We start from the raw sequence: 27,897 nt of genomic DNA, 5'->3' as shown, positions 1-27,897 counted from the left end.
AAAAGAACTTCACAGGTCGCAGTAAAGTCAGGAGCTTGCATAGCACTGACCCTCAACTTTAAGAGTTTCGGATTGTTACAGAATTTTCAATCGAATGAAGGAACACTAGTTTTAGGATGCCCTAATAGGGCGAAACAATTGTCCGAATTGCTGTTCTAAATACGGCGTTTTAACTCTTAAAAGACTGTGATAAATAATCCCTTTGCGCACGGTGATGTAACATCGTGTTACCACAAGTAAAAGACGGAATAATTTAAAGTTCAAAAATTTAAAAAAAAACATGGAGACATACTGTTTAATAATCCCTCTTCCATTATTTGTGCAAATAAACATATAATTTAGCCCTGTTATAGTAAAATAAATTAATAATCATAAATACGCCGCTCAGATTACGCGCGTGCGTTTCCCATCACTGTTATCAACCGGCTGAAATCTGAATCTATTTTACACTTTACTTACTTTTGTTTTTGTCTCTTTCACACTTACACCTGCCATAGAACAGCGTTTCTGTTTTCCTTGTGATGAGTTCTATCTTCGTGCTCTTTCTTATACATTTGTGTTGATGAATTAGCGGACACTTTTTTTTCGCGTAGCGAGGATAAATATTTTTTTGTATTAACATCCAGCATAGTTGTACAAAATTCACTTTCCAAATCCGGTGTGAAAATGTCCATTTGGAGATTACAAAAAATACGAATTCATCATTTCAAAAAATAAGAGAGATATATCAAGTCTGGTGTCCTATGTCGGCTAGTGTGACATCACAGCCACACAAGAGTTAATGATATAGTGGAAGTTTTTAAAAACTGCTTTCCCTATTTAAATAATAATTATTTTTTCTATGGATAAGTATTGTTATGTAAATGCTCCCCCAAAACGAAATATTTTGGTAAATTATTAGAACGATAAAATTTGTTTTTAAATAAATAATAACTGTATTTGAAGGCTGATTTTTTTTGGTTTCAGGAATGCAAAACTTATCCATCTCGTGTTCGCTGGTTTGCCTCATAGTACTGGGAAGTGCAGCGTTGGTTGGAGCTTTTGGGATTTGCAAACACCAGATTAGTGCCGTGCTGGTAACTGGCGTTATGTACCTTCTTGCAGGTGATCAAATTTACCAATTCGTTTATTTGGGCATTTCAGATTAGTTTAGTGCCAAAATACGGCGTTGATTTTTTTTTTTAAAGTACATTTTTGCAGTACAAAATAAAATAAAATGTCCTCGGCGCGGGTAACCCCGGTGAGGTCACATTATTTTTATTATTATCCATTGTTTATTATGTGGAAATAAATTGAATTAATGAAAATAAATTTAAAAATTAAAAGAAAATATTCCTAACAGCTTTACCAGATACAAGTAGTTCTAATTCTCAAAGCACTCTCTTAATACCCATCCACAATTCCTCTATGCGGCTCGACTGTGGAATCATCTCCCACCCACCATCAAAGATGTTACTACAGTATCTCTGTTTAAATCACATCTGAAGAAACATTTCCTTTCTCTTCCTTCATATCTCCTCCTTTCCTCTTTCATCTTTGTTCCTTTTTCGCAATGAGTAATAGTATTGATTTAAGGTAATTTATAAACAAATACGTTTATTTCTATTTTTATATATCTTTAGCTTTTTAGTCTTTATTTACTATTAAATATGTTTTGTAACTTGAATTATAAAAATAAAACATTCATTTTTTTGGTTGGTTGGAAGAAATTGCCATTTGGCCAATATACAAATAACATTTTGTATAAAAAGTAAAAAATAAAAATAGATACAAAAATACCTGTTCTAAAGCTACATATATTATATTTATACTATATATTATACACTATATACACGGTTTTTCATAGCCAGACCGCGGAGGAACATTTCTTTTGGTAAGTTTTAAAATAAATCCTAGTAAAAATTTTCCAAAAAGTCTTTTTTTTAAAAATATTTTATTTTTTATGATTTCAAAATATAGTAAATCTTTACTTTCTCGGATAAGCATCCCTTCCGCAAGCTCCAACCCCTCCCCGATAAAAAAATTGCGGTAAAAACTATTTGACCAACGGAGTGATACGCACCAGACGCGGACAAAGATGCGGCTGGGTAGGAGAGGGGTAGGGGTTTGTGGGGGGACTGCTTGTCATACATTTTGAGATTACATTTTTTATATATTTTTTTAATGACTTTTTGTAAAAAAAATATCAGGATATTTTTTAAAACTTACCATGAGGAATGTTCCTCTAAAGTTTCGCGGTCTGGCCCTGAAAGACAGTGTATACACAATAAACACTAAAACAATAGTAATTATTATAATAACAGTATATTGTAATAAAAATCAAGAAATTACTAATATAAACACTTAAACATTTATAAATAAGTTAAAAAATTAAAAAGAATTATAAAAAACTGTTAAATAAAGAAATATATAACAAACTAATAAATTAAATAAAATTAAAATAAATGAATGATAAAAAAATTGGCAACTAACAGTCTAAATTCTAAGAACTTAGTCCAAGTAAAAAAAATAAAAGAAGAAAAATATTGAAGAATATAATAATAATTTATGTGACCCATCATTTTTATCTGTCGCCCATCGTTAGTTAATGGTAAATACAACAAGAAATTTGGGAACGATTCACGGCGAGATTCCAATAGTTGAATGTTTTTTTTTATAATTTCCTATTTTTAAAAGTTTTTTTCTACAATACCCATGCGCTCTGGAGCTGCAAGACGTGTTGGGATGTTTATTGTATTGTTCAGCGTCCTTGTAGTGATTTACAAAAAGTAGGGCTATACAATAATAATCGTCATCATAATTCTCCTTTCCGCAATCAGTGGTCCGTAGGGCACTACATTTGTTTATCAAATGCAGCGTATTTTGATCATCTGTTACATGAAAGTGAGGTGATCAGTCATACGCTTTAGATGCCAGTCCGGGAATAACGAAATATTGCAATTTAAACCATCTTCGAAATCAATATTTTACATCCACCCTGCTGGGAATCCAACCCAGGACCTCAAGAATGGAAGGCGAACGCGCCAACCACTACACAACGAGGCAAACATATCTCCACTATATTTCCTTTTTCAGGTTTTTCATACAGGTTTTTGGTTATATTGCATACACAGAACATGGCGCTATATAAATCATCCTAATTAGTCATAATATTAATGAAATACCGTTATCTTTGAAAAAAACTATTTTTGAAGCTTTATAATTAAAAAAATAACTATTTAATTTGATGAATTTTTTTCTAATTCTGAGAACTGCACAAAAAACAGATAAAAAAATACACCTAAAAGTCGTCTCATTTCCTAAATTTTCTTTTGAAAAATATGTGTGTCATTCTAATGGTTTCCTGATGATAAATTATCGATTTTAATTAGAGTAGAAAGCCACCGAAACATTACACCCCTCGGAAGGGCCAATCCCCTTTTACCTTGATAAGTTAACAGTCAAAATTGACATTAATGTATATTATATTATTTGTTTACTTCTACGTGTAAGATGATTATGTACATTGTACATATATACTTAATTGGGGTCGACATCGTGTTGACTTAATAAAACTGTAAAAAATATAACGACGTGTCAAAGAAATAAAAATTAACCGAAATTAGTGGAAATTCTAAAACTTTATTTAAATTTTAACGGGCGATGGCAGCCGATTTTTTATTTCATAATTGAATCTTAACCAACACACGTCGCGGTCTAATTACTCATTACCTTTATAAAGTTGTGCTTTGACTATTGTCAGGAATTGTACCCAAGACTCTTTTTTTAAAGTTTTATTTATTTTAACAAATGAATAACATACATAATTTTATTTTTGCTCTCGCAAAGCCGAGGCTTGTCTGCGGATTACATTACATTTGTTTTTTATTATTTTTATTTTTATGATTACTCATCGAAGTGTTTTGGGTAAGACGCTTGCCTCTCGTACAGAGGTTCCGGGTTCGATTCCCGGTGTACTAAACATCAATCTTTTTAATCGTGGGTAGTTTATGCTTCATTACTGTAACAAGTTGTGCCTCTTTGCCAAAACGTACAAAATTAGGAATGTTAATAATGAAGTTCAGAGGTACAGGAAATTAGATGTATAAATTGTATTCTTACGCGAGGTAAAATTAGAGCGTTATTAATATTGTTAATATTTTGACATTAAATATGAGGTATTCTCGGATATTGCATTGTGATCGCGAATACGACAAACAATCATGGTGAGATATTGCTATCACGTCTCTTATTAGCACGTTGATAGTTATTTGTAATCGAGCTAGTGAATCTTCCCGTAATACGGTCCATTTTTTTCATTAGTTGTTTTCCTTCCAGCCCTGTTCGCTCTGTTCACCCTCATGATAATCCACCTGAAGCGCGTGCAGGGCAAGGCGCGCGCCGCCGGCCACGCGGCCGACGGCACCATCGACGGCGTGGTGGGCGGGGGCGCCGGCAGCGGGGGCGGCGACCACGCCCTCCGCCTGCTGGGGGCGCGCGCCTTCCACACCGCCTGGTCCCTGCAGCTCGGCTGGGCGGGCGTGGCGCTGTGCGCGCTCACCAGCCTGACGTGGATCCTGCTCTCCAAGGTGATGCGCTACAACCCGATATCCGCCATTCTGGTCTAGAGTCGAGTCACCGAGGAACGACCGCTCCGCGTATTCGTAAATAGCCGACGCGTTATCCGTTCGGGATGTTTCGGAATCCACCCGAAGTGGCTTCGTGAATAGCAGACGTGTCGGATGGATATACCTCACTCGTTGTCCACCCCAGTAATAAAAACCGATTTTTTAACTCTAAATAATCCCACTGGAGTCAATGGTGTTTGTAACGTTGTTACATTAAGTAAAGGAAGATATATTTTAAAACAATTTAAAAACAAAAAATTGACTAAATGTTATTATTTTTTTATATAGCCACTTACCGACTTTTCTATGTCTACTGGTTTCGAGACGTTCCCGCCTCTTTGTCAGGACACCAATTAAACCCAATGCAAAACCCACTATACACCTTCACTATAGTTGTACAAAAATATAGAACCAACATGACATGCATTTTAATAAGCACAAGTATAGTGAGTTTTGCATGTTGGTTTAATTAGTGTCCTGACGAAGAGACGGGTACAAATATTAAATAACATTAAAAAAATGTTTGACCACAAAGTTATTGCTTTAAATATTAATAAAAATGTTTCACAAAAATATAAAACCAAAACACAAACACACCTCTACACTTACTCTCATACAAACACACACTTTTGTTGTACCACAATTTAATGTGTATGATTTTCATTTAGAAAATTCGCCGGTCTGTCTTTAAGCCGTATCTTTTTTATGTTATTTATTTATTGAATATTATGTAAAATAAATAAATAAATATATTTTAATAAACAAAAACACAAACTTACGCCCCTCGCTTCATCCACTCCCGCTTTTTTCCACGATGTCTCTCACAACATAAAATACTATCATAACCGAATCAGTGCACGTTTGTCCTAATCAGTGCATGTGCTTATTAAAATGCACGTCGTGTTTTGATTTTGTGGCGTTATAAAATTGAACAGGGCTAGTTAATAACAAGCGCCCGAGTGATTCTGGAGCATCCCGAATGGATAACGCGTCTGGTATTTACGAATATGCGACCGCTCCAAGACTCGAGCAATCGGAAAAGCGTTACGATTCCTACGAAATACTCGACATTTTACGATCGTCAAATGTCGCAAGTTTTACTGTATCCGCTTGATTTCCGAAAATCGTCAACCTGAGCGAATGACAACTGGTATCGAAGAATATCTACAAATTATATGTTTTTTTTTTACGTATGTACAGTGCATAGAATTAAGAATAGTCCAGAAACCGCACACGAGCATCAAACAGAAGGCGACTAAACTACTCATAAATTAGTCGTTTTACGTTTTGACCCATTAGTTTCTTTGTAGACGTCGCTCTGTACGCAACTCCTGATTTCAATTCAACTATGCCGTGTTGTGTCATTTTAAAGTGTAGAAATACTGCTAAGATCTTAAAAAAACAGGAAATCATCACATTTCATTTCGTAATTAGCAAATACATTACATAAAAAATGAATTATTTTTCCATCTGTCAGATTGTCGAAAAAAAGAAAATTGACATTTCGTTTTCAAATTCGTTCGTCAAACTTTTTTACCCTACTCTGCTCATCTAATGAGAGAACTAATGAAAATTGGACATCGGATTAAAAAACTCCATGGTGGACACTTGACTGACATTATCTTTAAAATATCAAATATTATTTAACATGATATAAAAATATCCGTTTTATGTAAAATAAAATTTGTTTTATATTTTAAGTTCAAAGTTCATTAATTCAATTACTCTTATCAAATGACCCTTTGCTTATCTACTCTGTTGTGTCAGTCAATATTTCCGCGTGTACAATAAAATTTTAGAGAAATTAACAGATTGCTTTTTTTACCTTACTTATTTGTGTTACGATTATATCTTTTCCCATCGTGCAACATTGCGCGGTTTCATCACGAATGCGCGTGGCAAATGTGAGGCATAGTGGGGAAATTTTTGGACACAGTCCGATGTATTCAAATATGATTCTACGCTCCTTCTGGATTTTTCTTAATTCTATGGTACAGTGCGTTCAAATGTTTAATAAGCCGTTTTTAGTGCTAGTGCCTGTCATAAAAATTTCGTTTCTGATAGTGGACACACTAGAATATTTTTTTTTTTTAATTTCCGTCACTCACACGTAAGCAAAGGATTATCAAAGATTTAAATGGACTGTAAGATCTTTGCTTTATGTGCGCGTAACTAAAAGTTTTCATATAAAACATCGTAGCGTGCCGAGTTTGCTGAGCACCATAATATATTTGTTGATTTGCCTTTTGAAATAAAATACAATAAATTAATGTCAACCGTCAAATATCTCGAGTTTCTATCAGATATGCTCGATTTTTAAAGCGTTGACCGTCAAACGCGAGTTGTCACCGAATGCGCGCGATTTTCGCAAAGTCGTGAATTACTACGTGCGGTGCTATTGTGAACCGCTCTCGCAGCCGTAGAAAACACATTTTTTTTGTTTAAATTACATGCAAAGTACGCGAGATAAAAGTGTTTTTTATGGCCGCGAGAGCGTTTGGAATATCACCCCAGGGCTGGTATTCTGAACGGAATTGCGCGCGAAGATATCGCCCTGTTAGTACGTAAATACGCGTTAAAAATGCGTTTTCTACGCGCTTTTGATTTCAGAATACCACCCCAAGGCTGGTATTCCAAATAAAAATGATATAATAATCATTTTTATAATAGAATTTATTATTTACGTTTTAAAAAATATGAATTTCTTATGAAAACTGTCAAAATACAAACACGCGAACGTCACCGTGACATAATATTTTGTAACAGTCAATTTTACTTAAATATGATCAGTTTTAACAAACCCAACCGTGATAAATTTAATATTTTCACTTTTTAAAATAAAGTTTTACAAATTGTATAAATAATTCCAGCATATTATGTAACACTTAAAAAAATCAAAATAAAATAAATAAGATAGCTTAGACAACCAATCGTACCTAAATACGTTACGATTGTCGGTTGTATTTTCGCTGTTTTTTTATTTATTTGTAATATGACATTGTTAAACTACCATAAAAAATAGTAAATGTAATATACAAATTATGAATGCCGAAAAAATACACGATAATAAGTTATGGCGTTTTTAACAATAAAAAGGTTGTAATTAATTTCAATTTCCTAACTACTGCATAAGACATTTTATTTAACTGAAGAGGTTTGATAACATATTGATTACTAATTAATATAAAAGTGGTCGAATGTGAAAAAAAGTTAATGTGATTTTTAAAAAGAGCATAGAATTAAATCAATACTATTGAAAATATGTGTGACTTAGGAATACACTAACTTGAATAAATGAGCTAAGCTTGCAGCAAAATAATTAACCTACAATTTATTAATATTTATTATGTTTTTCTCATTAATACTGGCTAAAAATGGCTTATTCCTTAATTTCTAATAATAAAAAATCTTTGTCATAAATATATGTATATATTTTGAAACGTAAAAACGGCATTCTTTTTATTCATTTAAACATTCAAACAGTGTTCTTTTTTTTACACGTTCATACGGTATTCTTTGTAATTCTTACGCCTAGATACTAATATATTAATAAGACAGAATCTAGTGTCAGTATTTTTGCAACTAGCCGCTCGTTTTCAAAACTAACAGTTCTTTTTTATTTTACTGATTTAATCATCAATACGGCGTTTTTTTTTTCTAATTCAAACGTTAATTCGCCATTCTTCTTATTAATTCAAACGTCTATCCGATGTAATTTTTATCAATTTAAACGTGTATTCGGCGTTTTTCTGTATTAATTTAAAAGTATATACTACATGTCTCTAAAGTAGTATTTTTAAAAAACCAAGAACTTATTTCTGACATGCGTATTTTCTTTTCCAATACAAGATATTTTGAGTTTGATTTCCGTTTAGATTATTGCAATAATAATTACCAAAATATTTCATATGTTTCTCATATTTGGCAAAGCGAAAGACTGATAAATTCGATTCAGGTAAACGATCAAGATAACTCTCAATCGATCCGATACATTGCTTTATGTTGAGGTAAGGATTTGGTAAAAATAATTCTAAATGATTTTTGCTTTATCTATTATTATACAAAAAATGTACCTAGTGATTAGATAAATTCATAGAACTCATTTCAAGCGTGAAATATTACTATGGAAAGTTAGTTTTTGTGATATTCCATATTAATTTATATAAGATGCTAGACGCTAGATGTTCAATGCTAAAAAATATTACACATTTCAACGCCTAAAGTTGCCATTTACTTTTATTAAAATTTTAAAGGACTGTTAAAATAATATTTTAATATTAAGGGTGTTTTGTTTTTGTTTTGAATTGCTTGAATTTCAAAAATAAAATCTTTATGAAAACACAGCAATAACAATTTTTCGCTTGTTCATAATGAACAACTGTAAAAAAAATAGCTCTGTGGATATTTTAATAATTTTACCATTAACACGTTTTAAGATATGGAACAAACATAAGCTTACTTATTTTAAATGTGAATTATAAAAATTGTGATACATTGCTTTATTTTGGCATTAAAATAATATTGAGCTTACAATATTGTAACTAATAAGACAATCGAATAAATAATCATTTACCTTATCGGGGATCGAGCCCGGTCTTTCAGGCTTGCTAAGCAAATGCACTACCCAGTATATCACGAGGTGGACTAATCTGAACTCCATTCAAAAATAAAAAATAAACTTGAGAGTAGCCATCGAGTCAAAAACACTCGCCCGGGGTAAAAGTTCTATTTCCTAATAGTATTCGTTACCCACCTGGACAAGGATATACCCACCATCTGGTCAATTTCGACCCGAAGGAAACTTAAGGTACGAGTATTCTCCATCCCTGTTGTAATTTGTTAAACTTGCTAAAATGTTACAAAATTGTCACTAATTATTTGTTTAAAGGGTAACAATTCGGATAAATCTAACATCGATGAAGGTTTTATATATTATTTTACTTCACAAAAAATCAACAGATGGAAGAATTGAAGAAATATGGAAACATACTTTCATTTTGTATAGTAAACCAACACGCATGGAAATGTAATGTTAAACTTCAGAGTAATAATGCGCCAAGCTGTAGAGGAACCCAAACGTAGGAAAACCATTATATGACTATTGGGTATTAAGTTAGCTACAGTTCGCAGCAAAATAATTGGCCGTACTTGGGTCGAGAATTGCCAAATTGATTATTAATTTGCATTTTAATTACTTTTAAATATGAACCCTTGTATTTGTTATTGCAGGGTTATTCCAATTTATTTTTCTATAATTCGCATATCTTTATTTTATAAAACTGAAAATTCATGTGTGTGTTTATTTTTTTATTCATTTTATTCACAATATACTTATGTTACATTTATTGAGACATAAATCCCAGCTCCATGGAACCAAAGTCCGGTGTTGAGTTTGTTTGTTTGTCCGTCACATCTCCGAAACAGCGAGTCGTAGCGGCCTGAAATTTGGACATGTCACTTAAGATGGAATTTCAAGGTTAACGTTGCTATTTTCGAGTAAAATTTGAATCGACGTCTACTCGATAAAGACTCAAACTTTATATAGATGCCCTGACATATTGCTCGTAATCAAGTGTCTTTATCAACAGTAAACATACTTTAATTCACAAATGTATCGCTTTAATTGAGAAAAAATAGTATTTGAAGTAAATATGTTGATATAAGGAAAGTTTTTAGGCAACATAATACACGTGTCGGGACAATAAATGCCAAAAATCAACGTAAATTATGGGAAAATATTCGAAATCAATTACCTACTTGTGAAAACCAGCTTCTTTAACACCCTTGACGCTCCTACTGCTGCAACCAAACATACTGCAATTGACCATGGTCGATTTTTATTTATTATAACGTAAATATCCAAGTTATTAACAAACAAAGCCAAGCACAGCGACAAAAGCATCCGATAGAAACAAAATGGCCGCCAATTTGTTGCTAACCAACATCGTTTGCGTTCTATGAAACATAGTGATAGGGCTTCTCTATAGGTTGACGCATTATTACTCTGAGTATATAGAGAATTGAAAATACCATACACATTCACAAAATACAAACAAAATCTAAAGCACTAGTAATATATATGTTTAAGATATTAAAACAGAAATATATATATAATATATAAATTATATTCATGTCAACTAGGTACTTATAAGCAGAATGATGAATGTTATAGCGTGCAAAGTTATCACTTAACCCAGCCGATGACAAATCATAAGCTCTGTAAACGCCTAGACTTCCATATTCTCAACAGCTTCATGTCTTCGAAAAACATATATGTTATTATAAATATCGCCACCGCTCAGGCAAGTCACTAAGTGAAAAAAGTCATTTTTGAGTTGAATGTGACTTTTTTTTAAATATTGAATTGAAAGCGAAAAATTATGTTCTTTAAGAAGATAAAGTCACCAAGGTTATTTTTTTTTTAAGTTTCGTAAATCGAAATTATTTGCTGCTAATGAAAACAGTGGTGTGACTTTCAATCAAATCTCAACAAGCGTGAATCACTAAAGGCAGATAGAATTTATCGACAGTTTAGGTAGATTTTAATAATTTTTATAAGTATAACAGTTTTCTTCCCGAAAACAACATTATGTTTGTGTTTAGGCAATTGTATAATAAAACATAAAGCAATAAACATGTAAAAACATTTTTCTCTAAAACATTTTTTAAACACAAAATTTAATAAATATTTGTAATATTTCATTCATCTCACTAACTCTTTCGGGTAGCATTGCCCAGATTATAAACAAGCAAAAGTCACCAAACCAAATTTTACCCACCCTCATTAAAAACCTTACAAATATATGAAAATGTATCTGAAATAAAAAGTTACGAATGTAATTTATAAAAAAGACACAAACTAATTTCGTTAAATATATAAAACTCACAAAACACAAAAATTAGATTTTTCCAAACTTTCGATTTGCAATTTCTAAAAATGATTTTTTTGGGAGTGACATTTTGCCTTTAAGGCGACGATATATATATATATGTCTTTGAAAAAATCTTCTGTATTAATATTAATTTAGTTTAATTATCTAATTCTACTGTTAGTGAAAATGAAAATAAAAATTCACGCTTTATGTGTATTTGAAGGAATATGAAAATATTTACATTTATATTAACATAATATTTTTTATTTATGATCTATGTGACCGTCCAAGCTTTTCTCATATTTATACTAAAGCATCGTTTTTGATTGCTTAGGTGTTTTTTATAACTTTATTTTGTATTATGTTTTATACGTTTAAATGCTGATGACAGGATGGAAATATGTTGTTGAAAAAAATATAATGATTGGATAAATTATAATTAATAAAATACCTACGCTAAGACATTGGCGGATAAAGTTTCAATGAAATGTGTGCGCTTTTTCTTGGCTATTTTGAAATTGAATTTTTATGATTGTACAATAAAAATAATTGTTATTTTTAGGGTTAGATTAAAGTTTTTTGTAAACGTGTTAAAATATTTTTATTTAATTGAGTAATATAAATAAATAAAATAAAACTGATTTTGCATTTTATTACACTTTTTTTTCCACAAGCTTTTCTCGTGATTATTTTTTAATTTGGGTATCAAAGTATGTTTTTTTAACAAAAATAAATATTTAAGAGCTTAATCGAATACAATTGAATCCGGATATTAGAATTTATTTATTTATTAACGGACATTGTCCATATATACAATTTATAATAGGGTTTAAATATAACAATAAAAGAATAGTTAAAAACATTTTTAAAAAAAGAAAAGAAGCATTGACAAACATAAGGGACATCGAGACAAGATCTGGACTATTTATTTAGTGCTCGTTTAAATCGTTGTAAACTTAAACCAAAAAGCTCCAGATCTTGTCTTGAGTTAACAATTCGACAAAGACGGGTCGGGTCATTGGAGAATTAAGGCCATAATTTGTTAGGATAATGTTGCAAATCGGTTATTGTTTTCATAATGAGGAACTTCAGCCCTACGGGAAGTTGGATACAAAAAATGATTTCTTGCGCGTGGTAAAAATTAGAGCATTAAATTGTACGCTAAAATTTCTTAAAAATGTACGAAAAAAAATAATATATTTCAATAAAAACGCACTACTTTGAATGACGTCACTGGTTCATATGAACCATCTAATGGTATGAGAGCTTTGAAGGATATCCGGTTTGGTCACCGTAAACGAACCAATCGGAAGAACTGTCATAGAACAACCTCTGACGTCACACGCGGAGTTATTTCAGAAATACAAGACTTTAAAAAACCGTAGTGCTGATAATACGATATATAAAAAAAAAAAAATTGGCTTAGTTTAATATTCTATGAGCAAATAAAAAAAGAAAAAAAAGGCACTGAACTTCCTCATTAGTCAGTCCCAAAACTGTTATCTATAATATCGTAAGGTAATTACTACAACTAGGTAACTTCCAAATCAGCTATTTCCAGTTAACCACTAAAAACACATTTTTGTATCCTCCTACACGAATGATACAAATATATAAGTCGTGAATCCAAATTCTCATAGCATGAGGACCCTAATAGCAAAGTAAGATAATCCATGCCATTTTTTTGTTTTTTTAAATATTTTTATATGGGAGTTGCATTTATCTACAAGGTTTATATTTCATAAAAGCGGATGTTTCTGCTTTTAATAAGCTTCTTTTTGACAAATGTTGGGATCAGGAAGGATATTATATAGTGGGTCAGTCGGGAACTTATCTAGGATTTGCAATAGTGAAGAGGAAACCACTTAAAACTCTTTAGAAGAAGCCGGCTTGTTGGCAGTCATCGACAGGCCTTCCGCTCCACTAGAAGAGTGTTCGGCATTTTGAGTCCTACTTTGGTTTATTTTACCAATGTCTCGCACTAACTTGACCATGTAAGATACTACTTCTCGTGTGAATTATTAATGAAGTATCACCGATCCGATGTCGCATAGTTACTCGCCCAAACTTCTGCATCGCACCTCCAGCTGTTGTCTCTGAAAGCTGAAAAGGAGGCAATGCATCAACACGTGGGGGACATCTTGAAATGTTTCATCGTCACATGAGCAGCTGTCGATTTCGAAGATCTTGAAGCGATGCAGGTAGCTCATGAACCCACTGTGACCCGTAAAGATTTGGTTTAGCTCAAAACCGGCTTTCTGCATTCCCCTGAAATCAAAGGCATGGTAAATGGTAAGAAAAAACATTGTAGTTATTTTTCCGGTGGTTTCATTCAAACAAAGGTCATTCTAGAGTTGAAGGGTCCTGCTTATTTTTTTGTTTCTTATATCAAAATATTTATACTGTGCCCTTATTTTAAATTCTATGACTGTGCCATAGAAATTGCACTGTTTATTATACGTGTTGTAACGTAAAACGTACTACGCCGCGCCTATGTGGGATTATGTGGGATCACCAACTTTTGCTTCTGAAACTTCAGAGGATTGGCTTTAGTAACATTCTTTTAAAGCTATTCACAAATTATCTTACAGATCGTAAGCAATATGTGTCATACAGACTGTATCAATCCGAAACATTTAATACCTCTTCAGGAGTTCCTCGAGGTTCTAATTTGAGACTAATGTTATTTATAATCTTTATAAATGATATTGGTAAAGTCATAAAATTTTGTAATTTTCTCTTATTTGCTGACGATTTAAAACTGTTTTGTGAAGTACTGACTTCTTCAGATGTATATAACTTCAGTGTGACATTCAAAATATAATTCAATGGAGCAAACAAAACATATTATTCTTCAATGTCTCCAAATGTTTTGTAATGGCATACACAAGAGCATCCAAAACCATATACTATCGTTATCTCATGGACGGAGTGAAGCTTGAAAAGGCTTCAACGTCCAGAGATCTCGGGGTGTTGTTTGACGCTCAGTTATCTTTTAATCTTCATATGGTTAATTTATGTAATGACTCGCTATTTAGTCGCCACACGAGGCTCGATACTCTTTGATGGTGGCCTCTCCACCAAAGTGCAAAAGAAATTTCTGCGCTATCTGTACCTAAAAAAGTGTTGATATTATCCTTGGCTCTTCCCAACCGACCTTTTGCTGGAAATACTAGGCTATCAGTCATTATGGAGGAGGAGGGACGTTCATTTGGGTGTTCACTTTTTCCAGATGATTGGTGGTCGCACACATAACTCAAAAATTCTGATGGATGTAGGTCTGTTCGTACCTGATAACTATTTTCGACAAAGACAGCATCGATTGGTTTACCTACCACGATGCAGAACCAACCTGCCAATGGTTATGCCGGTCGGTAGAGCAATCTCTCTACTTAATCGCATCACCTCGGATTTCGACATATTTCACGACAGTGGGCCTTCCCTTAGGAAAACACTTTCTAACTTTTAATTTTTCTTTTTACATTTTGTTGTATTATTTTAATAACATAACTATCTACTATGATTTGTGATCTATTGTTGTATTTATAATGAATTGGGTTTTCTTTCTGTAATGTTCTAAATATCTGAATAAAATAAATGAAATAAAAATGTTTTCATGATAGAATAGATAATTTAAGTAAAATCCAATAAATAAAAAAATAAGTGGAATAGTAATATTAATTTTATACGTGATTCTATTCTGTAATAATTCCTGAAATGGCACTGAAGCGTAAAACTGATTATTTAACTTCCAGTTTGTTAAGTCGTGGCAAACGGGATAAAAGAATGCTGATGATGACATGGCTTCCTCTTTACTCTAGATGGCAGACATTGCAAAACCAAAACATAAACAAATAGTGGGCTAGGTATATTTTAAAGATTTTTGGGTGATAAATAAAACAATTTTGTTTTATAAATCACTTTTTATTGACACAAACGACTAGTTTCGGCAACAGAAAATGGCATTCTTCAGGGTTATTTAATAACTTAAAGTTATCAAATAAATAACTCAAGGTTATGAAAAACCCAAAAAAGAGCAACGTGCTGTTGCCGAAACTAGTCGGTTGTGTCAATAGAAAGTGGTTCATAAAACATGGTTATTTTATAAATATCTAAAAAACAACATTACATTGATCAACAAAGTTGGTATTACAAATAAAAAAATATTGAAAATAATAAAGAAATACATATAAAATTTTATATTTCCAATTTTTTCTTAAATCAATTATATTCGACCATCGCATTATTATGCATTATCGCATTATTATAAATATTTCTATTGATCTTTAAATATTATGACGGGTCCTGAAGTACCTACTTATAATATATTTTTTGCTTTCAATGAATCTGCCCGAAGAATCACAACAAGACATAATAAAGTATCGCAATTCTTTTATTTAGGTGAAATATCTCAATAAATTCTTAATCATATTTTGTAAAAGATGGCAATAATAATTTTTTCAGTAAATTAATTTTTATAATTTTGTACATTTTAATTTACAAGGCCGATACATTAGGTATTTCCCGAATTTAAATTCAAATATTTTGAACCGGGTTGTGGTCCCGTGGCTAGCATCACGGACTCTCGGATCAGAGGTACAAGGTTCAAACCTCACCCTACCACAACTAGATTCCCATTTTCTAGTACTGAGTTATTTACAACTTGTTGAAAATGGCCCCCGAAATTGAAATATTTGGGTAAATCATAAAAACGCAAATACTTATTTTTTCTAAGAAAAAATGATATATGAAAGGGTCAAAAGTTTAAAAAAAAAATATATGATAATAAACTACAAGGTTAAAAAAAAATTTAGGCATAAAAATAACTTGTCTAGTACAAAAAAGATAAAAGCGTTTCACGTTTATTTTTCATTTTCATTTTCCGTTAATGGACCCCCTTTTAACGTGATCACAAGCGAACAGAACGCTAAATGTCTTGTGTCAAAGACTAAATTTATGTCTATGGTATGCATTTTTTGTATTTAAAGTATATCTTTTTCTGTCTTCCGTTTTTCTATTGACAGAGTTTGGTTTTGGAGGATTCGCCGATTTCGCGGTTCGGCTTACTTTTGCGTAGCATGTAAATTTATTTACGCCGGTAAAACGAAAGTTATCGAAAGTGAAGCGAACGCGTGCATCGTGTTACTAATTAACGGCGGATATGCGAATCGAGTTTGTGTATAATCTCGATACGAGACTCGCGTGATGTCCATAGCATGGCAGAAAACGAAATAATTCCTAGTGCAACCTACGAAAATCAGGTTGTATCCATCCAACCCGAGCAGGAGCCGACGCCGCCGCTTCCTCTCGATAACGTGCCTCTCGACCTTCGCCCATCCAAGCAGTTTAACCACGTCTGCAGGGACTTTAGTCGCGGTAACTGTACTCGGGTCAACTGTAAGTTCCAGCACTCTCTAGAGGCGCTCGAGCGGGCCGTATCTCCCACCGGCCCGATGGCCGCGCCCCCTGGATCCGCGCTCCCCGGCGGCCTGCAGCTGCCCCCCATGAACTGCCCTCCGCCGCCCTACAGTCCCTACTGGTGCCCCCCTCCGCCGCCGCCGCCCTCGCGGCCTCCGCCCGCGCAGCCTCCGCCGCCTCACACCCCTCCTCCCCCAGAGCCCGCCCCCCCTGCAGAGCCCCCGGACTGCGGACCCCAGCAATACGCGCACCCATTCACCACCGAACCAAAAATGCCGAAAATTATTTACCAAATGGAACCACCGCCGCCAAAAGAACCCGTAATTATGCCCTGCAGTATATGCGACCAAATTAAACGAGAAAACGATATCCTCAGGAAGGCGCTGAGTGAAATTGAAAATCAAAACCTGACTGCAAGTTATGTAAAGGATGTATACGAGGAAAAGATAACTGATCGAGTTAATTTTCTCAGAAACGTGACGATCGTTTCTCGGGCTCCCTCGCAACCGCCGGCTGCTACGTTTGCCCCCTCCCCCGGGCCGCCCGCTCCCGCTCCCGTCCCCGCGCCCGCCGCGGGACCCGGCCCGGTCTACGGCCAGCCCGACCCGTACCGCGCGCCCCCGGCGGACCCCCGCCCGGAGGCGCCCGGCGGTCAGCAGCAGCCGGGGAGCTACCCGCAGCACACGCCCGGCTACGCCCCCCTTGCGGCTCCCGTGTACGCGCACCCGCCCGAAGCGACGCCCTACTCGCTGCAGGCGCCGTACGCCCCCCGCGCGGCCCCGCAGCCCGCCCCGGTGTTCGTGCCCCAGACCACCGGCTACGCCCCGCAGCCTGCCAGCGCCCCCCAGCCTGGCCCCACTTACTCTCAGCAGCCCTCGTACGCTCCCCATCAGCCGAGCTCCGGGTATTCCCAGCTGCCCACCAGCCAACCCCAAGCTGCTCCTTCTTTCCCCCAGCAGGTGGCCAACCCTCCGCAGTCTAGCACGGGCTTCTCTCAACAACAGCAACAAAGCTCTCAGCCGTCAAATCCGAGCTTCACTCAGCAGTCGGTTCCGTCCTCGTATCAGCCTCAGGCGGTGAGCGCCCCCGCCCCGCAGCCGGCCCCCGTGTATATGCAGCAGGCCCCCGGCGCTCTCTCGTCCGCTAGCTACAGCCAGTCATCGTCGAGCGCTCCCCAGCCGGCCCCGGTGTACTCGCACCAGCCGGCGCCCCAGCCCATTTCCAGCTACTCGCAGCAGACATACTCGCAGCCGAGCTCCGCTCAGCCTGCCTACTCTCCGCAGCCGGGAAACGCCCCTCCGTCTTCCTCTGCATACTCGCAAGCGGCCCCGTCGGGGTACGTCCAGCAGGTGCCCCAGACGCAGGTGACGTACTCGCCCGCGCCGCCTCCCTCGGCGCAGTCCGGCGGCAACTACGCCCAGCCGCTGGCCCCCGTCCCCGCCCCCACTGGCTACTCCCCCGCGCCCTACCCCCAGCCGGGGGCGTATCCCCCCTACGCGGCGCCCCCCCTGCAGCCCCCGCAGCCTCCCCAGTACACCTACCAGCTGTCTCAGCCCCCCTCGGCCCCTCAGCCCGCCCACTCCTACCAAACTGTTCAGCACTAGAACCGTAGTCTGGTACGAGACTGATGTATCGGGTAACGTACATTGTCCTTTGATTTAGATCGAGAAAAAGAAAATGCCAAAATATAATCTTTATGTCGAGTTGTACTCTCACCTGTGGAACATTTGCGATGTTTTTCCAATCAGTCATGCTGTCTATCCATATTTGGTTACTGTTTGTTTACTTTTTTGTTACTTGTCTTAGCAATTACTATATTTAAGCATAAGCTTTGTTTATAATGCCAATTAGCGATATTTTGCTCTGTATTATTTAATGACTAATTCGTACGATAGTGTAATTACTCGACTGCTAAGTTTTAATAAGATATTTCTATTTTAAAAATTCGAGACATTGGAATTTACATTAGTTAGGTCTTGGAGTCTTAGAATTTTATAAAATTAGTGGACATGTTTGATAATGACAGGAAACAATACTTTTTAAGTATATAACATGTGTTTATTTGGTTTTTACTTCAACATAGTTACAAACAAAAACAAAACCTGCTGATTTGCATGCATGCAGGTCCTTTGTCTAATTTCCTATCGGATTGAAACTATAACCTATGTTACACACTTATAATCATTCATTAAATGTAAAACACAAAAATAAATGTGTGGAAATCTCCTGAAAGGACACTCATTGTTACTTCTTACAGAAAGTACAGAAATAATTTTATGTTACAAAATTAAATGAATTGTAGAACGACAAAATATGATATTGACTTTCTTTTATATTTGATTTTGAGAAAGTTTATAAAGGCTTTATATTCCAGGTTTGTAAATATATATATATGTATAAAACTAAACCAAGTATCAAATGAAATACTTTTGTTCTCATCAAGTTATGACATAAAGTGTAAAAAAAAAAATAACCACTCTCAAGAAAAAGTTTTAGAAAATCACATGTCTCATTTTTCTACGAGCATGACGATATATACGCACACAAATATATTTCCTAAACAGATTGAGTATAACGATTTGGTGCCAATTAAGACTTCTCTCAAGGGTTGGCAGTTAGTATACTTCATGTAAAAACCTCAACCGATATTCTTGCGTAGTGTAAGTTGGTTGGTTCTCTTTGTTTCACACATTATTAGCGGTAATTTATTTTATTACCTAAGTGCATCGTTTTATTTTCGTTTAACCGTCAGAATGGTAAAGTTACAAATTCTTACAAAAAGTACAAAAATTAACAGCAAACCACTAGTATATCGTGTGTAAGACTTGTAAGAAATGAATTGGTTGAACATTTTTATCTTATTAGAGTTTAAACTACATCAATTTGTGAGTAAAATGGAATAAATAAAATTGCAATCCTGTTAGCGGGTACCATGCCAGGCATGCTACCTATTTAGTTCACATTTAGTCTTCAAAAAATTGTTAAATATCACTAATTAAAATGAATATGCCGACAACACAGCTGTTGTTTTGTCAAGGCGTAAAAATAAACCCTTTATAAAATAAAACAGTTATGCTCCGACTCCAGTCCGAGTATTAATTTCAATTAAAGACTACACCTTAGAGTAATAATACGCCACCGGTTAATAGTCGCCCATATGGACAAAAAGCTTTTTTTTTTTTTTTTACATTTACATTTATTTTTGCACCACAACAGGCCAGGAGGCCCAATAACAGTGGCGAATTACATATCACAGAACACCCAGGCTTGAGAAAAATCACATTTTTATTTTTTGTGTTCTCACCGGGAATCGAACCCGGAACCTTCCGTGCGTGAGTCAAGCGTCTTGACCGCTACACCACGGAGGCCGCGTGTAGCGGTTTTTATGATTATCAACTACGAAGTCAGCTAAGTTTACAGCGATACAACTGGCCATAGGTACTCGGATCGAGAATTGCAAACGCAAACCGAAGTTGTCCGTTAAACATTTGTTGTTAAACTAAAAACCAAACCAAAAATTTGTAACACTTTTGTTCTATGCAACGGGGCTTTTCTTTAAGCGGTACGGGTTACTACTTTGAGCTTTACACAGAATAAGTACAAAGTTTCATTCTTCAACATAGAAAATCTCAAAAGTTAATGCTTCAAATTTCAATCATATTTTACAAAAAGCACCGCGATATTATTTGTCTGGTGTTGCAATTTTTTTGCAATACTTAATGCTTGTCACGTAAGGTAGGGATTCTTTGCACAAAATGACTGTTGATCATGAAAACGATAACCACTGCTCATGAAAATAAATATTTACACTACCGCAAACTGCACACAAGTCCAACATGATATCGACCTGCATTTTGCAAAGTTTACAGGAGAACAAAAACAAAGCTAAATACTTTTTTATGAAGCTATCAGATCCTGTGGAATTGCCAAACATGTGTAGTGAAATACGATGGATACATGTTTGCAATTCTATAATATCCGATAGCTTCTTAAAAAAATATCAAGGTTTGTTTCTGCTCTCCTGTAAACCTCACAAAATGCAAATTCGATAAGAATACATATACCGTCGATATGTCTCGAAATTTTATCTGAAACTTTCCTACTTAACTAATTACTCCTTTGCTAATTGATGCAAAATAATATTGCGAAGAACAACTGAATGAAATGATTTCTCTTTTATAAATAATACAATAATTTTAGCTTTTTAGACAATGTATCTTTTATTCCAGCTGGTACTATTGTTTTAAATTGTGTAATATGTATTTGTTGAAAAACATGAATTATTGCGCCTATTTTTAATCGTATGTATTACCAACACCTAACATTGTTTCCTATTATAATGCTCCCAGTTCCTTGGACATCTCCAAATTACAAGCTTTGGGACGGTGACTAAATAAGTATTTAAATGATCTTATATGGTGCAAAATGTCCACTTTAATAGGACATTCAGTTCAGAAATGTTTTTGAAAAGACCCAAGCACCATTTAATAAGGAAGTACAGTTGTTTTGTTTTATATATTTTATTTGTGAATAGACTATCAAACCAAGCCAAATATTTTTTTGTGTATCGTGTTATCTACCATCGCTATGATTTTCAAAGTTTTGTAATTTTGAACTACTCCGCCTGTGAAGTCACAAGTAGTCGCCGGTGAGTTATACTGACATTTAAAAGTAGAGCCCCGTAGCATCAAAACAGACTAAACGTTGAAAAAAATAGCTACCTCCGGGTTTCCGGTTGGAAATCTAACACAACACAAAATCAGCTTGTGGCTAGTGTTGCGGACTCACCGATCAGAGGTCCGAGGTTCAAACCCAACTTGCTTCTCATTTTCTAATAGTGAGTTATTTACAACTCGTTAAAAATGGCTCCAAAATCGAAATATTTGGGTAAATAATAAGAACCCAAATATTTACTATTCTATTGAAAAAAAATCCATCGCTGTAATTGATTGGTTGATCCGCAAGAACTTGTGACATAGTTCTTTTTTATTAAAACTGTTCATTTTTCATACATTTTAGAGAAACTTCGCTGTACAATTAAATGCTTTAATTGTTACCTAGTGCAAGTAAACATTTTTTATATCCGATTTCCCGTAGCACTGAACTTCCTCATTCTGTAGAAGTTACTTGGTATTATATTTTTATGGTGGCATTTGACATTATCTGAGTAGTAAATCAGATATAAGATTTTTTTACATAATTAACATTGCATCTTCTTCTTGTGTCCTAGCCGATGTCTCCAACGTTGGCAATCACTTCTAAAAAGGTCTCCGTCTTGTGCTGTCCGGAACAACTCCACACATCTCATTCCGATCCTGTCTCTTATGTTGCGAAGCCAAGACTTTTGCCTTCTGCCAGGTCCATGTTGTCCCTCAATCTTGCCCATAAATATAAGTTGGAGGATTTCATATTTGTCTCAACGCGGGATGTGACCAAGATAGGAAATCTTACGGACCTTAATAATTCCCTGTTGCAATTAGCTTTCCTCAGAAGCTCTGCATTGTTTTTATTTTATTTTTGCACCACAACAGGCCAGGAGGCCCAATTACAGTGGTGAATTACATCACAGAACACCCAGACTTGAGAAAAATCACATTTAATTTTTGTGTTCTCACCGGGAATTGAACCCGGAACCTTATGTGTTCTTGACCACTGCACCACGGAGGATTGTTGACCAAATCTGTTCACGGAATACAGAGCATTCGTCTATGAAGCAACATCTCATAATATCGCCCAATTAACTCCTATCTTGTTTTTTTTTTTTACTTGTCTGACTTGACTATAGTATTGTACAATGAACTAAGCATCCGATTTATTTATATGTAATATTAATAAAATACGATATTTAGCTTATTATTTTTGACGAGTTCTCAGAGCTAGAAAATTCTCCAGGGAGCGTTTTCTACTGTACTTATATTTGCCAATTATTTTATGATTAGATTTAAAATACAGTGGGCCAAGTGACAAGATGAGTGGCTTATTTCTGGCTGGACTAAGCAGCTCATCTTGTTTTCCCAATATAAGTATTTACTAATACCAACTTATGTAATTTTTTCCAGAATATTCCTACTTTAAAATTCACTGAAAATCATTTATTTTTTCGATTAGGGATATAATTTTATTACAATATTTTGAGTTTGTCCAAATGTTTTTAAACAAAAGACTGGATTATACCCCCTAGGGAGTCATTAAGATTAACAAATTACAACAGCAAATTTCAAAGTGTTCTCCATCCCTGTTGTAATTTGTTAATCTTAATGACTTCGCAGGGCGTGAAATCCAGTCTCTGATCTACAAACGTTTGGACAAACTCAAAATATTATAATAAAACCAACTGGTCCAAAAAGTTTAAAAATTGGAAAATTGCTTTCGTTCAGATGAATCTCTTCACAACAATTAAGGTTTCATCTCTTTAACTTAACTAAAATCAACAGATGGCAGAATTGAAGAAATATGGATGTTCAAACATAGGCAAAATGGTGAATAATAAGGTCTGTGTAAAGTGGCCACTTAAACCAGCCACTGACAGGTCATGAGCCCTGTAAATACTTAGACTTCCATATTTACTTCCCTAAAGTTTTCTCCATCTCTGTTATAATTTTATATCAAAGTAGGAATTCTATCAAAATACATTATTATTTAATAAAAATGTTTCATAGTTTGCATATCATTAGCCATTATTCCGTTTTAATTCCACCGTTCCGTTTTTCAAATGTTATCTTTGTTTGATTCTCATTATCTAATTAATGTTACTCAAACTTATTTTATTCTATGAATTTGAAAACAATTCTATATTATCCAAACCGTTGATTACATGTCCATTGAAGAAATTTTTATTTAGAATTATCATAAAACGAGCAATTCTATATAAATGTACATATATTATTTTTTAGTTTGCATTATATCGTTGATTGAAATTGTATTTTTCTTTTTGATTAAAATCTAAATTTATTATGAAATTCATTATTATCTGACTTTATTTTAAATAGAGGTACTGTAATGTATCTTGAACCACCATAAACCGAAATCCCCAAGACCTTTTAAATAAAAAAAAATTGTTTTCGACAGGACACAGTGTTTATGTAAATATTTATATTTCGATATAAAATAATATGACTACAAATGAAATTGATAATTCCTAATTATTATGTAAGATTTATATGTTCGTATCGCTGTTGAATTACTACATATGTTTGCGTGTAATTGTTATGAATAAAATATGTTGATAGCACAGTTTTTTTCATTTGTATCAGCGATCGCTAAATTGTCAGCTGCATTTAACCTTCATAAGATCTATTACCCCAGATCTGTATTTTAAATATTCTGCTATAGCTCTCCATCAATTAACATCAGTAGGGTATGTGTCTCAAAAAAGAATTAAGAACCCTTTAAAAAAAAAATGCTGTTTTTTTCCCTCGATGGGTGAATATTGCTGTCTTTGATACATCAAATGCGATGCAGCACGAACTGAACATGATATATTACATACTTAATTCGATAATAAACTGCGATTTATTTTTGTGCCTAGACAAAAATTATGCGAAATTATTTACATATCAGCCAAACCTATATTAACCTGCATATGACATGGTGAGCAATAATTTTGTCATGATATTCTCTATATTTCTAAAATTTCAAAGCTTCTATTGTAAGGCATCTTTATTCTCATGTTTCAAAGCATCCTTTTGATTCCCATACATAATTCCTACGTTTCAAGCTTATATACTGTTCATGTGACTCAACTGGAATAATCTCCCATCCACTATCAAAGGTGTTTCTACAGTAGTTTTGTTTAAATCACGATTGTCCAAAACATTTCCTTGATCTCTCATTTCCTTACCCTATTAAGACTAGTATTGATATTAATTTATTTATGTAGGTGGGTTACCTCTAACACTATTACGATTTTGCAGAAACTCTCCTACAACACGGTTCTGAAAATTAAATTGTTGGCATTTTGACGATGTGTGTATTCAGGACCTTTAAGATTTATTGATAGAAGATGAAATTGGAGAAGCAGATTTGTTGGAAATGGAATAAAAAATCTAGGATCAGCAAGCAAATCAGACCTTTAAAGATGGCGGAAAGCGCAAATGATAAAAAAGATTCTGAGTGTGACAATGATATCATTCAGCCAGAAAAATATTTGGGTTTAGTTGTATCGAACAGCGATGAGGAAGACAATCAGTAAATCAAGATTGAAGAAGTTATTTTTTACTGTTCGACACATGAATATAATTGTTTTTTTTCGGAACCTAACCCATAATTTTGTACTGGTTCAGAGTCTTATATAACACAGTTTAACATAACACGGTGTTTTATAGGGACCTATCTACCGTGTTGTTGGAGAGTTACCTGTACACATATTGCCAGTTATATTTTTTATCTTTTTCACATACATATTGTAACTAGAGTGAATAAATAAAACCTTTCGTTTTACTAATTGGTTGTAAGAAATTTCCATTTGGCAATAATCCTGCCAATGTATAAAAAGTTGATTAAACTACTGGAGGTCAAAATATCCATAATAGTTATCACAAACCTAATTCTACATCGCTATCAACTTCTGAAGACTACTTCCGATAACCATGGGCTGTGTATTTTATTATTAATTAATACAAAATTCTGAAATAGACTGGGAAAAACAAATTAAAGCATAAATAAATAGAAATGATTACAGTGATTTTTAATGTAAAAAGATATTTAATGATTAATCTTTTTTTTTTAAATTCTCATGATGTATTGATGTTATATGTAGGTATGTATTATAATGATAGATTTTAAGTGCTTAAAAAAATTACATTGTATTTAGCTAAGTCAAAACAATTTTTGTATTATTTTGATGCCACTATGATTTTTAAAGATTTTTCATTTTTACTCCTAGTTTTGCAAAATTTGTGGAATTTTCAAAAGGCGCTTTGATTGACTAATTCATTTGTGAATGACAATTATGCAGATATGAGTATTTGTAGTAAATATTTTTCTTTTACGCATATTATAGAATGTTCGTATTACTGTTAAAAATAAATTAAATAGAATTTTGCACTAAACTGGTATTGAAATCGGGCTTTATTTTTTAGTCAAATAGAATAAAAAAACTTTTCAAAAATATCCATTTCATTTGCTATGAGGACACCTACTCGGTAAATGTAAGATATTATACTCATGAAAATAAAGGTCTTTTTAAAACCTAATTAAGGATTATTGGAGAAATGTGGATTGTCAAAATATGAAAATTAAACCACATAAACTTTATTGGTGTAATGTAGTAGGTGTTTTTATTTATAGTTGAAGTGTTTTAATTATTTGCTGATTTCTTGTTTTTTGACGTGGCTATTATTTACTATTAATTTTGATAACACTTCTGTTAACATTTATTGGGCTTCGTGAAATAAATGAGTTTTTATTCGATATTCAATTATTTATTTCCCTTATTTTTAAAATCCTAAAATAATTTAATGTTATTTCCACGAAATGACCCACTTATAAAGTACACAATTGTTAATTTTCTCTCGAGACCTTCATTTTCTGAAATGTTTCTGTTAAATTTACAATTAAATGTATAAGTCTGATGGATTTTTTCTTCGCATTTTGATCGATATTTTTGTAATAATTGTAAACTCAAACTTCGTCGTTTTGTTTTCTATATAATAATATATTACATCAAACTTATAATCTCCTGTTTGTAAACTTTGTTTCTAAAAATGAAACAGATAAAATTTAAAATCAAAATACACCGGAGTATTATCACCAGGGAGCACTGAAAATGTATATTAACGAGGGAATATCAATGTCTTTAGACTGATTTGTTTTTACATTTGACTAAATTACATTTTATTATTTTTAACTTGAGATTGTCTAGTCTTCGAAAAACTCTTCAGCTGGGTACTCGTGGTTTCCTTAATAACATACATCAACTATAACAATGACACATTCTAAATACATATTGTGAGTTAGTTAGACGGCGGAGGGGGCATTAAATCTTGGTCCTGCTGAGTGCCGAGTCTGGCGGGTCCTATGTACTGCGGGAGTTGCTGCATGGGGTGGGGCGCGGGGGCCGCCATCTGCTGCATGGAGTACTGGGGGACAGGTGAGGGCCCAGCGGGAGCGGGTGAAACTGGCGCCTCGGGAGGACGCTGAAACGGCGAAGAACTCAAAATATCTACACTAAGAAACTCCCTCATCTTATCTATAAGATTTTGAGGTATCGGGTCGCTATTGAGCCCGTCTTTAATCTTCTGCAAAGTAACCAGCTGGTAGAGCAGCCAGTTGTTGTAACTCTTCAAGTAATCGCGCTTCTGCTCTTGGTGCGCAATCTTTGTTCGAAGTTCCTGGCCCTCTTTGTAGTATGTGGGGCAATTGTTGCAGGCGTATCTCTCGGCCTCGAAGTCGTGAGACGCCTTGCGCTTGAGACTGTCTATTGGAGAGTTGGATTGGGTGGTATAATACACCGGCTGCTCGACGTTCTGCTGTGGCGGAGGAGATACGGTCGGATAATACACAGGAGGAGGACGACTGGCGGGAGCCGGCTGAGGCTGGTAAGTCATCGGCGTTGGAGACATCCCCTGGGACTGCTGTTGTACCGTTTCCGGATTAACTCGATCCATCTTGACGGATTTTGTCACTTAAAAAAAAGTGTGTTTGGCTCGGCCAGACGAGAAACGTCAAAGTTGAAAATCGAATAAACCATAGATCTCACTTATAATTACACAGAACATACGGGATAGATGCAAAGAAAACCGGCACACGATAAGGATTTCATACTTTTTTTTTTGGATTGCGTTCTGAAAATCATAATTTTACTGATAACTCGACACTGGCTATACAGATTTGCTATACACCCCAGTAAGGGATGTAAAAAAGCAATTAAAAAAGAATAAGAGGAAATCGTAATTTCTGTTTTTTTTTATTTTATTTATTTCTTAAGTTAGCTTATATTAAAACTAATATAAACTATTATGTACATTTACATCATCTATATATACTTACAGTAACTTATA

At 34.6% G+C, this 27,897-nt stretch overlaps 2 protein-coding genes across 2 annotated transcripts in view; both read left to right on the top strand.

The window, feature by feature from the left end:
* LOC148278223 (uncharacterized) overlaps positions 1-6,241 on the top strand; it is a 43,199-nt gene extending 36,958 nt beyond the window's left edge. Inside the window, exons 5-6 of the mRNA XM_088231738.1 lie at positions 967-1,104; positions 4,318-6,241. Coding sequence (XP_088087864.1) covers positions 967-1,104; positions 4,318-4,607 — 428 coding nt within the window. The 3' untranslated portion in view covers positions 4,608-6,241. The remainder of the gene's footprint in view (positions 1-966; positions 1,105-4,317) is intronic.
* A 10,260-nt stretch (positions 6,242-16,501) lies between these two features.
* Positions 16,502-27,587, top strand: LOC148278222 (uncharacterized). Its single transcript, XM_088231739.1, has one exon. It carries the CDS (start codon positions 16,696-16,698, stop codon positions 18,499-18,501), a length of 1,806 nt encoding a protein of 601 aa, XP_088087865.1. The 5' UTR covers positions 16,502-16,695; the 3' UTR covers positions 18,502-27,587.
* The last annotated feature ends 310 nt before the right edge of the window (positions 27,588-27,897 follow it).

Source organism: Micrasema longulum, unplaced genomic scaffold, assembly GCF_059751315.1.
Source record: "Micrasema longulum isolate JH-2025_06_02 unplaced genomic scaffold, ASM5975131v1 h1tg000908l, whole genome shotgun sequence".
Classification (NCBI taxonomy): domain Eukaryota; kingdom Metazoa; phylum Arthropoda; class Insecta; order Trichoptera; family Brachycentridae; genus Micrasema; species Micrasema longulum.
This window is presented reverse-complemented; position numbering and strand designations above follow the sequence as displayed.

Coding starts and splice junctions, on each gene's coding strand:
- LOC148278222 (XM_088231739.1), top strand. CDS start 16,696: ATGGCAGAAAACGAAATAATTCCTAGTGCAACCTACGAAAATCAGGTT.